Here is a 12,435-nt window from a genome sequence, read left to right as displayed (position 1 = left end):
TGTCTATGAATTAAAATGTAATGACTTGATAAAGTTGCTCCAGATTAATTGTAAAGGTTCTAATCTACATATTTCAGACTCATGCAGAATCAAACATTACCTCAAAAGTGAGCGTTTAGATCAGTGTAATATCTCAACATGCCCACATTGTGATTGAGAAGAAACCAGGACTACACGGGAATTTTGTATGAAGTTTTATTTTCAATTTGTAACATTGCAAACGGGTACAGTTAAGTCATTTTCTTAGCAAACTACAGTCTATGATGTGTGTTCACTACAGAAAAACACAATCAGATACAGGCGAACTGTTGAAGGACCTGCGAGAAAACGTTATCCAGTTTACGTGAAGTTTCACAAACGTTCGGCAACTTTAAAAAGACAAACATTTTCCAACTAACTCAGGCTAACTATAAAAAACAAATGCAATTTCATTAAAATGAAAAACAAAAATAAATCAACACTGCTCGACAAGTCATCCAAGCACTTTTAATTAGAGGGTAATTGCTTTAAATAGAAACCGCAGACAGAAATAGCGAATGGTGGTATTTTCAGGGAGAAGTTGACACTAAATATACAGTATAACACCATTCCACATCAGCCGTGAGGAAAGAAACAGCTCTAAAATCCGGGAACATTTAAGACGAGCGTGTACCAGTGAATACAGCAGATGCATTTAAAAAAACAAAAGGAATGGAGCAGTTCAGACGGATGAGCTTTCCTGCATCTGAACTCCATCAATACATCTCAAACGCTGATCAGGGGCTGTTTCAGTCGCTCATGTCCATGTCCTCGTCTCGCTGGTCTTCACTGTTTCCGTCAGACTCTCCGCGTCCGGCATCGTCTGCGCTGTCTGCTAGCGGCTCTTTAGCGTGCGGTGATGAAGCAGCGTCTGAATTCCTCTCGTGTTCTTCGTGCTCGCTGTCGTAGCCCTGCTCCTCCTCATCATAGTCTCTGGTGACCTGCAGACACAAAGCAGTTCACAACCGGTTACAGTGACCGTTCACTCAATAATGTCAATTATCAGTCATTTACTCGTACTACACCGTTTCAAACCAATGCCATACACATAGGAAGATACTTTGAAGAATGCTTGAAATCCCTGACTTCTATTATATTGTATTTCCATAGTAATTCAACCCTATAGTTGTGCATTGACTGGATAAGTGATCTACTCATAATCTAGCATTAGTTTTGAAGCCAGCACATGTCTGAGGGAAACACGCTGTTGTTAAACGGATGTAAGACCGGTTTACCTTCACATCTCCCTTCTCGCTGTCAGACTTTCGGTCTCGATCCTTGTCTTTATCTTTGCTCTTCTTGCTGGTGGAACGTTCCCGTTTTTCCCGGTTTCTGTCGCGGTCTTCTTTGCGGTCTCGGTCACGGTCTCTCTCGCGGTCCTTGTCCTTCTTTTTCTCCTTCTTGTGCCTGATAGAAACAGTTGTTGGGTTAAAGTGTGTCCCAGAAGGGAGATCATGTAGTACTGTGTGTGTATGTGGGAGAATTACCTGCGTGGCGATGGCGAGCGGGACAGTTTTCTCTTGGGAGATCGGGATTTTTTGGGTGATCGAGACATGCTGCGACTCCTTCTGTGCCGTTTCCTGGAGGACGAAGCATTGGATTTTAATTCAAAACCAAAGAAAGTTTAACATTAATTCTTAATTTGTCAATTTACTTTTTTATAAGTGCATTATTTTAATTATGACCAATGATTTCTGTGCCAAAGAAAATCCTAATTTAAAGTGTTTTGGGTAAATTCATCAAAAGTAGTGCTAAAGAAATATAATAAATAGAAATAAGGACAAGTTTCTGAATCATTAAACAAAACAAAAGCTTTCATCATATCAGATTTATCACTATTTTACAGTCGAATTCAAATATTATTTTATACAATCTAATTTTCCTGTTTATATTTCAATAGTAAACAAATTGTTGATAAATTAAAAGGAATTTCCATATGCAATTTAATTTTAGTTTGATTGATTAGGCTATCAACAGTTTAAAAAAATTAAATCATTAATTAAAAGACAAACATAAAACATTCGCAGAAAACCTCTAATGTTAAATAGCTCTACATTAAAGCGTGTAGGAAATCATTTTCTTACTAAATCTAATGAAAAGCACAGAATTTGGCTCTGAATTTGGAAAACTGAACTTTAAAATCTTAAATGGCAACTTTTATTATTATTTTAATGAATTAGAATGTTTTTGGCGATTCTAAAAACTCAAAAGAGAAGTTAATAAACACTCAACAGTCCAGACTGACCGGCTGGTGCTGCGGGAGCGTCTGGCGCTGCTGTAGCTCTTGGGTGGAGTTTTGGACCGTTTCCTGTACTTTTCATCCTTCCTTCGATCTCTACATCAGAAACAAACCAAACATCTGTGAGGAAACAAGCCAGCATCTCTCCACAATAACCCTGGAGACACCTGAGTGCCTCAATAGAGGACTAGAGATGAAAAGCCTTTATAAAAAAAAACATTTTTATACAACTATTATAGTGAGCAGAATTATCTACAGTTATCAATATAAATCAATCAGTTTTCATAAAATGACATTCAAATTTACAGATTTTTTTTATTTCACGTTGATTAATTTTTACATTCAACAACTTAACACAAATGTTTATAAAATTTTGTGTTGTAATTTATTGAAGCTCACGTCACAAAATAAAAGTAAAAGCAAACAATAAGGAAAAACTATTTCTATTTTTAGAATTAAAAACAACGTGAACTGCTGGCATAACTGTTATGATTTTGCTTTGTTACGTGCAGCAGAAACATGCCATCGTGGAGCCTTAATGGTTTATTAACCCTAAGTGAATAGTGTAGTTATTAAAAGTATTACAGTTAATTAAACAGAGTTATTGTCTGCATCCCTAGCTGACACACCCGAGGACTGACTGACAGACACTGACCTGGACCTGGAGCGTCTGCTGCGGTCTCTGGAGTGAGATCTCCTCCTGCGGGGACTCTTGGACCTCCTCCTGCTCCTGGAGCGAGATCTCCGCCTGGAGTGACTCTTGGAGCGCCTGCGGTCACAACATCATCATAGTAAGCCAAAACTAAAGCTGATTTTTCACCCCAAAGACTTCCGTTCATATGCACGTGAATGTGTCAGACTGGAAATGCAAGCTCATGCGACGAGTTTTGCAGTTCGCTGTGTTGCAAAGTTTAAGTTTGGTGAACTCTGATCTGTGAAATCGCATCACTGCATGAGACCAATCGAGGATCCAAACATGTCCTCTCTGCACAGAAATGTAAAATATGGAGCAATCGCTCGCTTTAAACATCTAATCATCTTGTTTGATCCCGGCCCTTTTCCTGGCGCAGTATGACAATTTCACACACACAAACTCCAGCGTGACCGCAGCTCAAGACTAAAGCTATTGGTCAAAAGCAGGAGAGCTCAAACAAAGCGTCCTGCAGAGTTCAGTTACAACCCAAACACCTTAATCAGATAGTCAAGCTCTTTATAGGTAGACTAGAAAATTATAGGGCAGATGTGTTGAATATGAAGGGACAGCAGCTCTCAAGGATCCAGTTTGGTCAACCCTGGTCTAAAGACATTTTCATTAACTGAAACATTGACCTTCTCATGTTTTACTTAGTGAACATTATAAAATACTAAACACCCTCTCTCTATATAAACTTTGTTTTTTAATATGAAGTTTTTCTGAATTCTTTATCATTTAATGAATTTCTATTCATGGCATTTGTGAGGTTTTGCATGGTTTAAATACTAAATGTTTTGCACAAAAGTGAATGTAAACATGTTCTGTGCACTCTGATAAACGACAACTACTAACACTAAACTAAATGCATAACTAAAACAAACAGCCATTATTGGAATGAACAAAAACTCAAGCGTACAGCAAACCTAAAAATACTACCAAAATAAAACTAATTCACAAATGCAAAACTACAATAACCTTGCTGTGCTCACAATTTATTCAGATTGGCCCAAATTTCAGCTCAAACTGCGATTAAGACAGACCTGTGTCTGGAGCGGGACCTGGATCTCCTGCGTCTGGATCTGGACCTCGATCTCGAGCGCTTTCGTTTATCATCCTTCTTACCTAAAGAGAAGCAGACACAATTTAGTGTAGCATCCTTCAATATTTACATGAGCAGAATGTCTGATGGGTCACTAGCCGTTTCAAACCACCCATCTTCATGCATATTTTGGAATATTGCAGTAAACAAAACTTACATGTTTAAATATATGAACATATCTAATAATTAAAAACACAGAAGTCTGCTGTGAACAGCTTTAGTGAATAAACTGTGTATGCACTTCATCAGTAGTTTCTGACAGATGCTGATCATATATTAATGTGTGTGTGTGTGAGGGTGTTTGTGTCTCTAATGTTGGTTTTCAGCTCTCCACTGTTGCGGATGTGAGATGTTGTTCAGACACTTAGCCCTCCATCAGTCCGTCATCACAGTGCTTTAGCATTATTCTTCTTTTATTATTATTATTCCCTCCAGAACTGTCTTGAGCATCTGTCTGTGCTCTTGTCTCCACCACATTCACTGCGTCCATTGCATGTGGTGTTCTGAGGCACAGCTCATGTATTAAAGAACAAACAGCACAGTGGAGAATCCCAACAGTGCAGCAAACTACACTTCTCTCAGCAATATCTGTGCAGTTTCTCGCTGCAATATTCCAGTTTGGTGCATGAATCTAATTCTCATCTTCGAGTGGAAACACAGTTACTTACTTCCAGGCTCGATGGCAGCAGAGATCAGAGATTGCGCCTCTCTCACTCTCTTCATGGCTTCTTCAATCTCTTTATTGGAGGCGTCTGCCTTCAGTCCAGGGGTCAGATTGAGCCCAGCGGCCAGAGGATTCAATCTGCAACAACACACAATAAATAGATGATTTAAAACAGAGTACATTTTCATATTTGGGTGAACCCTCCCTTTAATGCTCCATTTAATAAATACTATATATGTGGATTATTTTTAAAATTAAAATCACACAAAATGCATGATTGCAGATGAGGTGTTTGATGAACTTACTTGGGGTCTATTGATGCCATGAGCTTCATGAGCTGCTCAGCTGACAATGACTGAGAAGAAAAACATCAAGCATGAGTCAAAGAGTCCTGCTGCATAAACAGCTTCATGATTTGTGAGTCAGTTATGCAAAATTATAAATGATGAATTTTACAACACATTTAAGACTGACTAGCTAACTGAAACTAAAATGAACAACTTACAACCAACGTAATAGAGTTTACTTGCGCTTGTAGAAAAAAGGCCTTTGATATTTAAGAGTATATTTACAATGCAAATGAATTATGAGGGGAAAAAAAGTTTATTACATTGAAAATTTTATTAATCATTCAATCATCAAAAGAGTTCAAATAATCAAGGCATTGATATGCGTCATATCGTCCAGCCTTTAGCACTTAACATTAGCCATTTCTGTACAAAGGCTAGATGAGGTCTGGCCATTATTGAAGGAATGGAAAATGGTCAAACCTGTGGGTTTATATTGGGTGCTGCCATGGCCAGAGCTGCCATCGGGTCCAAGTTTGGTCCTCCAAGACCGCCGAGAGGGACGCCACCAATCTGACAAGACAAAGCACACGAGCATCACTACAGTGCAAGGAGGACCATAGACTGATTTCACGAGGCGGACATTTTAAACAGCGAAATCGAGGCTGCGGTGGAAGAAACCTGGAAGTATCGTCTGAGTCAGAGAGGAATTTTGTCTACCTGACTGTATATCTCATCAGCGAAGAGAAAGTGACACAAATTTACCATTTCACCACGTTCCAAGTGATCTGAAGATCCGTTCTGAATGAATAGTGAAAATAAAAAGGGATATCAAAGCTCATTTTCAGCTAAGTTAAGGGAAATGAAACTAGTTAGCTAACGTTTTCTTTTCCAAACGCACGTTTTAGATGCCTTTTATCAACCTTAAGTTAATGAACGGATTCTTTCACTATATAAGACAAAACTTCAGTACTGAAACGTAAAAAAATATTTTAAAAAGGCCATATCCCATTAACATTTAAGCACTGTTGATGGCGTTCTTAAACACTGCTGATTTGCCATGGTGTTCACGTGCTCAACAGAAATGACTGTGATTGGCCGTGAAGGTCATCAGTTCACTGATGTTTACCGAGTACAAACACAAACAAGCAATCTACTGATAAATCGACCGATCTTCACGGCTTGAAAACGCTCCAATGTCTATCTGTGTTAGCAATCGGTGAAGAGCGGTGAACTGATGACCTTCACAGCCAATCACAGTCATTCCAGTTGAGCACTGGTGAACACTATGGCAAATCAGCACAGTTTATGAACTCGGCGGCGCTTAAATGTTAGCGGAAATGGACCTTTTAAAACTTCAGTACCGGGACAACACTGCTACAGACAACACGAAGGTGTGTTACAGAGGACTGCATGGTTTTATTGCTCACCGGGTTACATAGACTGAAACAGGGAAGCGTCCCCATGGTGTTTACCTGCTGCCATGAACTGAAACCTAGGAGGACACTTACTCTTAAAGAGATTGTGATGTTGTTTGATGCCTAATCTGCTGTTAATTGTTTAGATTAAACTTACTGCATGATATTAAAGTGATGTTTACACCATTTCTGCATTTTGCAATTTATGGCAACAGCTGGAGGTTTGTAGTTCACAGCATGTTGCTGCAATGTTTACAGTGCTGATGCTATACTCCCGGGTTCCTTCCCACCGCTGCCTCGCTTTCGTGTTTTAAAATGGCGATCGCCTGAAATAAGCATATAGCCTCGGGTTACAGAGATTGACACTCACAGATGGGACGGGGTTGGGTGTGGGGAGGAGTCCGCCTCCTGGAAGCAATCCTGCAACGGCATTGGCCGGAGCAAGCAGAGACATAGCCTTGGACTCATCAGGAATCACTCCTGCAGAACAGAAACACACAGTTAAAGCACGCCGCGGCTCTCCACGCACACACAGACAGACCCACAAACTCAAACTTTCTTTTTTTTTGCAAGATAATGTGCACTGACATCAGTACTCACTTTGCCAGAGCAAGCTAACACATGAGGTCCCTTAACAATAGCATGAAGTGCACAATACTACAAGAAAAGAAATGACACTAGACACACTGCCAAGATGTTATCACCTGAACTTGATTTTTTAAGTCATGAACCAAATGTAAGCAAGCACAGCCGGATCTCCACTGGGATGTGCTCTCAAGTTTCATAAGTTGTATAATGAACAAGCGATTCAGGTCGGCTGCTTCGCTATAAAGCACACAGAGACATCAAGATAGACAAAACAGAGTTTATGATTTGGGTGTCAGCATTAAATGACAGTTCATTAAACCACTGATGCTGTGACTTACCAGAACTAACACAAAAATAAAGACATCAAGGGGCTTTTGCTGGTATTCCAGAGCTAAAGCTGCCTTTACCTTTGGTAAACTTTGACACAGATATACAACAGAAAGGACCTCTTCCAGCAAAAGCCCGTTTTAAACTTAACTACAGACTGTGTGTGTGTGTGTGTCAAAAAGTGCTGAAGAGAAAAATAACTAGAGTTAAATGACAAATGAACGTTTGGTGAGTGCATGGAGTCCATTGGGTGAACGCCTCTGAAATTAATACTTCACTCCAAAGACACAATCATCACTGACACACACACACACACACACACCAGAGAGAGAGAGAGAGAGAGAGCTGAGAGAGAGAGATAGAGAGAACATATGAGAGAGAAACAGGACAAGCTGCAGAAGACAAAACTGTTGGGTGGCATTTTCTGCTGGGCCTGGTTTACAGGACTTGCAGAACCAGGGAAAAGAACTGGAAAACACAACAACAAAAAACAGAAAACGACCGTTAAAAAGCTTCTCAGGCCTTTTCAGTCATGTGGAGAGGAACAAAAGAACATTCTCAGACTGTTTCTTACTCAAAAAGCTGAAAATACTGGAGGGAGATTGGACAAATCATCACATACGCGCAGGGAAAGCCCTGCGTTCAGCTATCATTACGCTCTTGCCAAGCGCTGCTTCTCCTCACATATACATGTGCAAAAGACTCATGCAGAAATGCGCTACATCTCATCTTACCGTGGATTATCTCGTGTCTGATTAGCATGCAGTTCAATCAGAGGATTTGAGGCTAAACATTAGTGCTTTGCAAGAAAAGACGGATCGATCTTTGTCTGTGAGCTCAATTGAATTGAATGGAGACACAAGAGAGGATTATAGTTTACAGCAGGGAAACACACGTGGGCCGCCGCTTTTATTTGTCTACAGGGCAGCAGAGGGTCACTCTCAGACATCTGCCGGCTCTGCAATTGCCTTGTTCACTATAAAAATCACACACACAGATGACAAAGAGAAAAGTTTAACAAAAAAAATGAAACTAAACTGGAAAGGCAATGAGTTAAACATGAGCTCGCCTGCCACGCAGGGCGTCTAATCCCCAACATTTCTCAAATATTCACCTGAGTGCATATACAGTCTTAGGGCTCATTCACACTGAACACGTCTTTGCTTTTAAACACACGCGCGGGGAAAAACTAAACTAAAGACGCAGCATTAAAACACAACTTTAAACAAACTTGCAGCAGCAGTCCCACTTCTCAACTCTTCTGATTGGTCCACTGCTTTGAAACTGACATTAACAAGCAGCGCTGCATCTACAATTTCAACTGCTTATAACTTGACAAAAAAAGAAGAGTAACGATCACACACATCCATCAAGTGCGCCTTTACATCGAAAACACAAAAAGCAGAGCACTTTAAAAGAAACGCGTTCTGTGTGAATGTCCCCATACTGCGTTCAGGTGTGTGTGACGGCCGCTGGAGTTCACTGCACTAAAGCCGTCATCAACACTGCGAAGGGATTGATTACGTGTAACATTTAAAAACAATAAAGGAGTGGCACAAACCTTCAGCAAAGGGGACGACGATCAGCGCTCGGTCCACGAAGACTGTGTTCGTCAGATGCTGCGATACTCCGACTGACTCCGGCTCGTGGAACTTTACAAAACATACACGTGAAGTCACAGGCAAGGGAGAATCACTGAAAGAAAATATAGAAGCTTTTGCAAGGTGTACACACACAGTTCACACACACGCACGCACAGAGCAGTGAAATATTCACGTTTGGCTCGATTTGATTTGATCCGGCTCAGTTTTAGATCTGCCGGCTTCAGATCCAGCAGCGTCCTACCTTCACTGCAGATATGAGGAGGCCTGATGTTTTTCGATGGGTGAAAAACAACAAAAGCACAGAACAAGTTACTAATTACAAGCTACTGAAAAACCCTGCCTGACTGAGTAGTGACGTCTCAGAGAGTGCATTTCTATTTCTACACCTAAGAACAAGCCATGTTTAGCTCACAGTACACTTAATTTTACATCTTTTTACAACCTTTAATTAGTGTTTGCAAACTTACATATGTGACCCCAGAACAGAAAATCAGTCATAAGTGCATATATAAGATATGCATTCTCAAAGCTGAATTAATATGCTTTCCATTAACGAATACAGGTTAATGTACTTATAAAGTACAGCATTTAATAATTATAGTTTCAATTTATTAATCGTAGTACAAAATAAATTCATGCTTGTTTACTTTAGTTAATGCAGTTAACATGAACTAACAATGAACAATATCGTAATGAATATATTATTCATTGTTTGGTTATGTTAGCAAATACATTCATGCAAACTTATTATAAAGTGTTAATGATTTTACAAACATTTGGGTGAGATAAAACTATTAAAAAAGCAGGTAACTGAGGGCTTAAAAACATAAATTAAAAGTGTAAAGTTGTCCAAAATAAATTTTTACCAATGTTTATTAATCATCACAACTGGAGTGGATATATTTGCAGTGTAAAAATTATTAAAAACATTTTATTAAAATATGATCTTTACTTAATATTCTAATGTTTTTTGGGAGAAAAATACATTTCTAACCTATACACTGCATTTTTTGCAAAGACTGGTTCTATGGTCCAGGGTCACCATATAGGTAGGGTTGGGCGATTAAAACAAAATCACAACCCTGATTTAGCAAAAGCTGTGACCAATGCCGTTATGCCCAAATACCTTTCATTTGATGTAGATACACATCCCTACATAATCATCCGAAACCATCTAAAATGTTTCATTTGTTTGAGTCATGGGAAATTGTATTAATATCGCAAATAGAATTTTCAGTCTTTACCAATAGTGTGCAGGCTGCACAACAGCAATGTTGTAAACTAAATATTTTCAGAGCTAGCCTTTACATTGCAGGCTTAATTACTGTACTATTAAAATGTGAATAGAAGCCTGCTTTCTTCAAAGTTCCCTTTCAGTTGTTTAGAGTAGGGTTGTCTCTTCTTTGCCTTGCACCAGTAAATCTGCTCTAAATCTGCTCTAAAGTCTATCACATCCTTTAACAATGAAATGCAAACTAAACCAAATCAACAAAATTACTACAAAAACTATAATAAAATAGGCAATGCGCTTGACATATTTAACCTGCTCCACAACTATGAAGCTTTATATATCAAATATATAATATATATTTAGTACATACTTTTATTACATAAGTTTTATTATATTATATTATAGTTTTATCAAACTATATAATAAAATAGGCAACGCGCTTGACATATTTAACCTGCTCCACAACTATGAAGCTTTATATGTCAAATTACTGTAAAATGTTCATCAGCTTTAAAGCGAGATCACAAAAAAATAAGCAAATAATTTAGTAGTAAATCTACTCATTTACTCTCCCCCAAGATTGAGATGATGTTGATTTTATATTTGCACATTTAAAATTTTAAAAATAGTAAAGTAGAATTGATTAAAACTGATTAATTAGCATGCAGTTATGAGTATTGTATTTGAAACTAATGCATTGTTTAAAAATAAAAGCTGATAACCACATCTCTATGGAAAGTCTGTATATTGTTGATCAGGCTACTTTGAATACAGAATCTGAAATTACATGCCAGTATAAATCAGAACATTAGCACTATTTCATCCACTGCGAACAGTGTTGTACTTTGATAGTCACTGGCTGTTAATATGATTTTACTATTTAGAATTAGAAAAAAAAAAGCTTTTCTGAAATTATACTAAGTAAAATATCTAAATGTGCAAACATAAAACCAAATTTACCACAACCCCACAAGTGCTTCCAAACCAGCAGGGGTTTATTACATATTTCTGTTATCCTAAACATTAAATACAATATTCATCATCAATGGTTACAGGCTTCCAGCTTTATCGGAAATACTTGTTTAACAGAAGAAGCTAAACTTTGAAAACACTTGAGGAAGAGTAGATAGTAGGTACATTTACATTTGTGTATGAACAACCTGCATTATATACAGACAGCGCTATTAAAAACAACCACAACTAGATTGTATTGTAATGAAAATCTGGTGATTATAACAGTAACACAACTAAAGCAACAACTGTTAACACAAAGTGTGTATCAAACACGTGCACACGAAAACTGAACTGTGCGTCGACGCAGATTTACGTGCGTGACGTCACGCGTCTTCACGTAACAAAGTAACGACATTAAATTGTACAATGACCATAATAAACATCGCGTGTGAGTGTACAAGTCAACTTAATACACACAACGCAGAAAATATGAAGACAAATACACTAATAGTCGGTTAACAGCTCCACCAGAAGAGTGTGCGCGTTCACTGTGGCGGAAACGGATCGAGTGTGAATGGGTGTGCTAATATTCGACCTCAATCTGCACGAACGAGCAGAATAATGAACATTTGTGTACAGAAATGTGTGCAGTTTCCCCCAGTGTTTGTGAAAGCTGTGTTTGACTCACTCTGGAGGGAAGAGTCTGAGCTCGTCGATGCTGCCGATGAAGCCGAACAGAGTCCTCATCTGCTCGGCGGTGCTGCTCGGAGACACGTTCGTCACCTGGATCACGCTGGTGCTGCTGGACGTCATTTTCCTGGATCAGCGACGGTAAATATGCATCCAAATCCGCGATTTTGCCTCGATCTGTCCTCCGTGGAGTGGATGAAGTGTGTCGCGGCCTGCTCCTCACGCGCGCATCACTGCGGATCTGTAATGGCGCTCGGGTTGCTGTGTGAAGCGCGCGCTTACAAGAACATGGCGGCGTGTGCGGCAAATTTCAAAATAAAGGCTTTGCGTAAAACACGGGCCGGAAGATAACCATAGTTTATAACAGTGGTTCTCAAACTTTTTTCACCAAGTACCACCTTAGAAAAAATTCGTCTCTCCAAGTACCACCTTACGACGCTATTTTTTAACCAGTATTAAAAATGGCGTCATAGGCCTAATTAAGCAGCTACAGGTGTTCACAGTTTAAAAACGATGCAGATTAATTCCTATTATTAAGAATATGTATTATTATCAGTCACTTTAAACATTTGAAATAGTCTGAATATTAACTGTGCTTGCAGATTAAAAAAAAAAAGTTTTT

The 12,435-nt window shown here is 38.9% G+C and overlaps 1 protein-coding gene across 3 annotated transcripts; it reads right to left on the bottom strand.

Moving 5' to 3' along the window:
- Positions 1-181: 181 nt before the first annotated feature.
- On the bottom strand, positions 182-12,071 carry srsf11 (serine and arginine rich splicing factor 11). 3 transcript variants are annotated; one of them, NM_199576.1, is given in 12 exon segments: positions 182-959; positions 1,254-1,425; positions 1,506-1,598; positions 2,264-2,353; positions 2,913-3,026; positions 3,992-4,073; positions 4,719-4,852; positions 5,020-5,069; positions 5,485-5,574; positions 6,790-6,899; positions 8,896-9,029; positions 11,812-12,071. In NM_199576.1, coding segments are annotated over 12 exon segments (1,386 nt in total). In that variant the 5' UTR covers positions 11,937-12,071; the 3' UTR covers positions 182-767.
- Positions 12,072-12,435: the final 364 nt, after the last annotated feature.

The sequence above is a fragment of the Danio rerio genome, chromosome 11 (genome assembly GCF_049306965.1).
Source record: "Danio rerio strain Tuebingen ecotype United States chromosome 11, GRCz12tu, whole genome shotgun sequence".
Lineage (NCBI taxonomy): Eukaryota > Metazoa > Chordata > Actinopteri > Cypriniformes > Danionidae > Danio > Danio rerio.
The sequence above is the reverse complement of the archived record's forward strand: the minus strand, read 5'-3'. Positions and strand labels throughout refer to the sequence as shown.

Coding starts and splice junctions, on each gene's coding strand:
- srsf11 (XM_073915502.1), bottom strand. CDS start 6,873: ATGTCTCTGCTTGCTCCGGCCAATGCCGTTGCAGGATTGCTTCCAGGA. Junction 4,074..4,718: donor TGCTGCCATCGAGCCTGGAA/GTAAGTAACTGT, acceptor GCTTCTCTTTAG/GTAAGAAGGATGATAAACGA. Junction 960..1,253: donor GCGAGAAGGGAGATGTGAAG/GTAAACCGGTCT, acceptor TTGTGTCTGCAG/GTCACCAGAGACTATGATGA.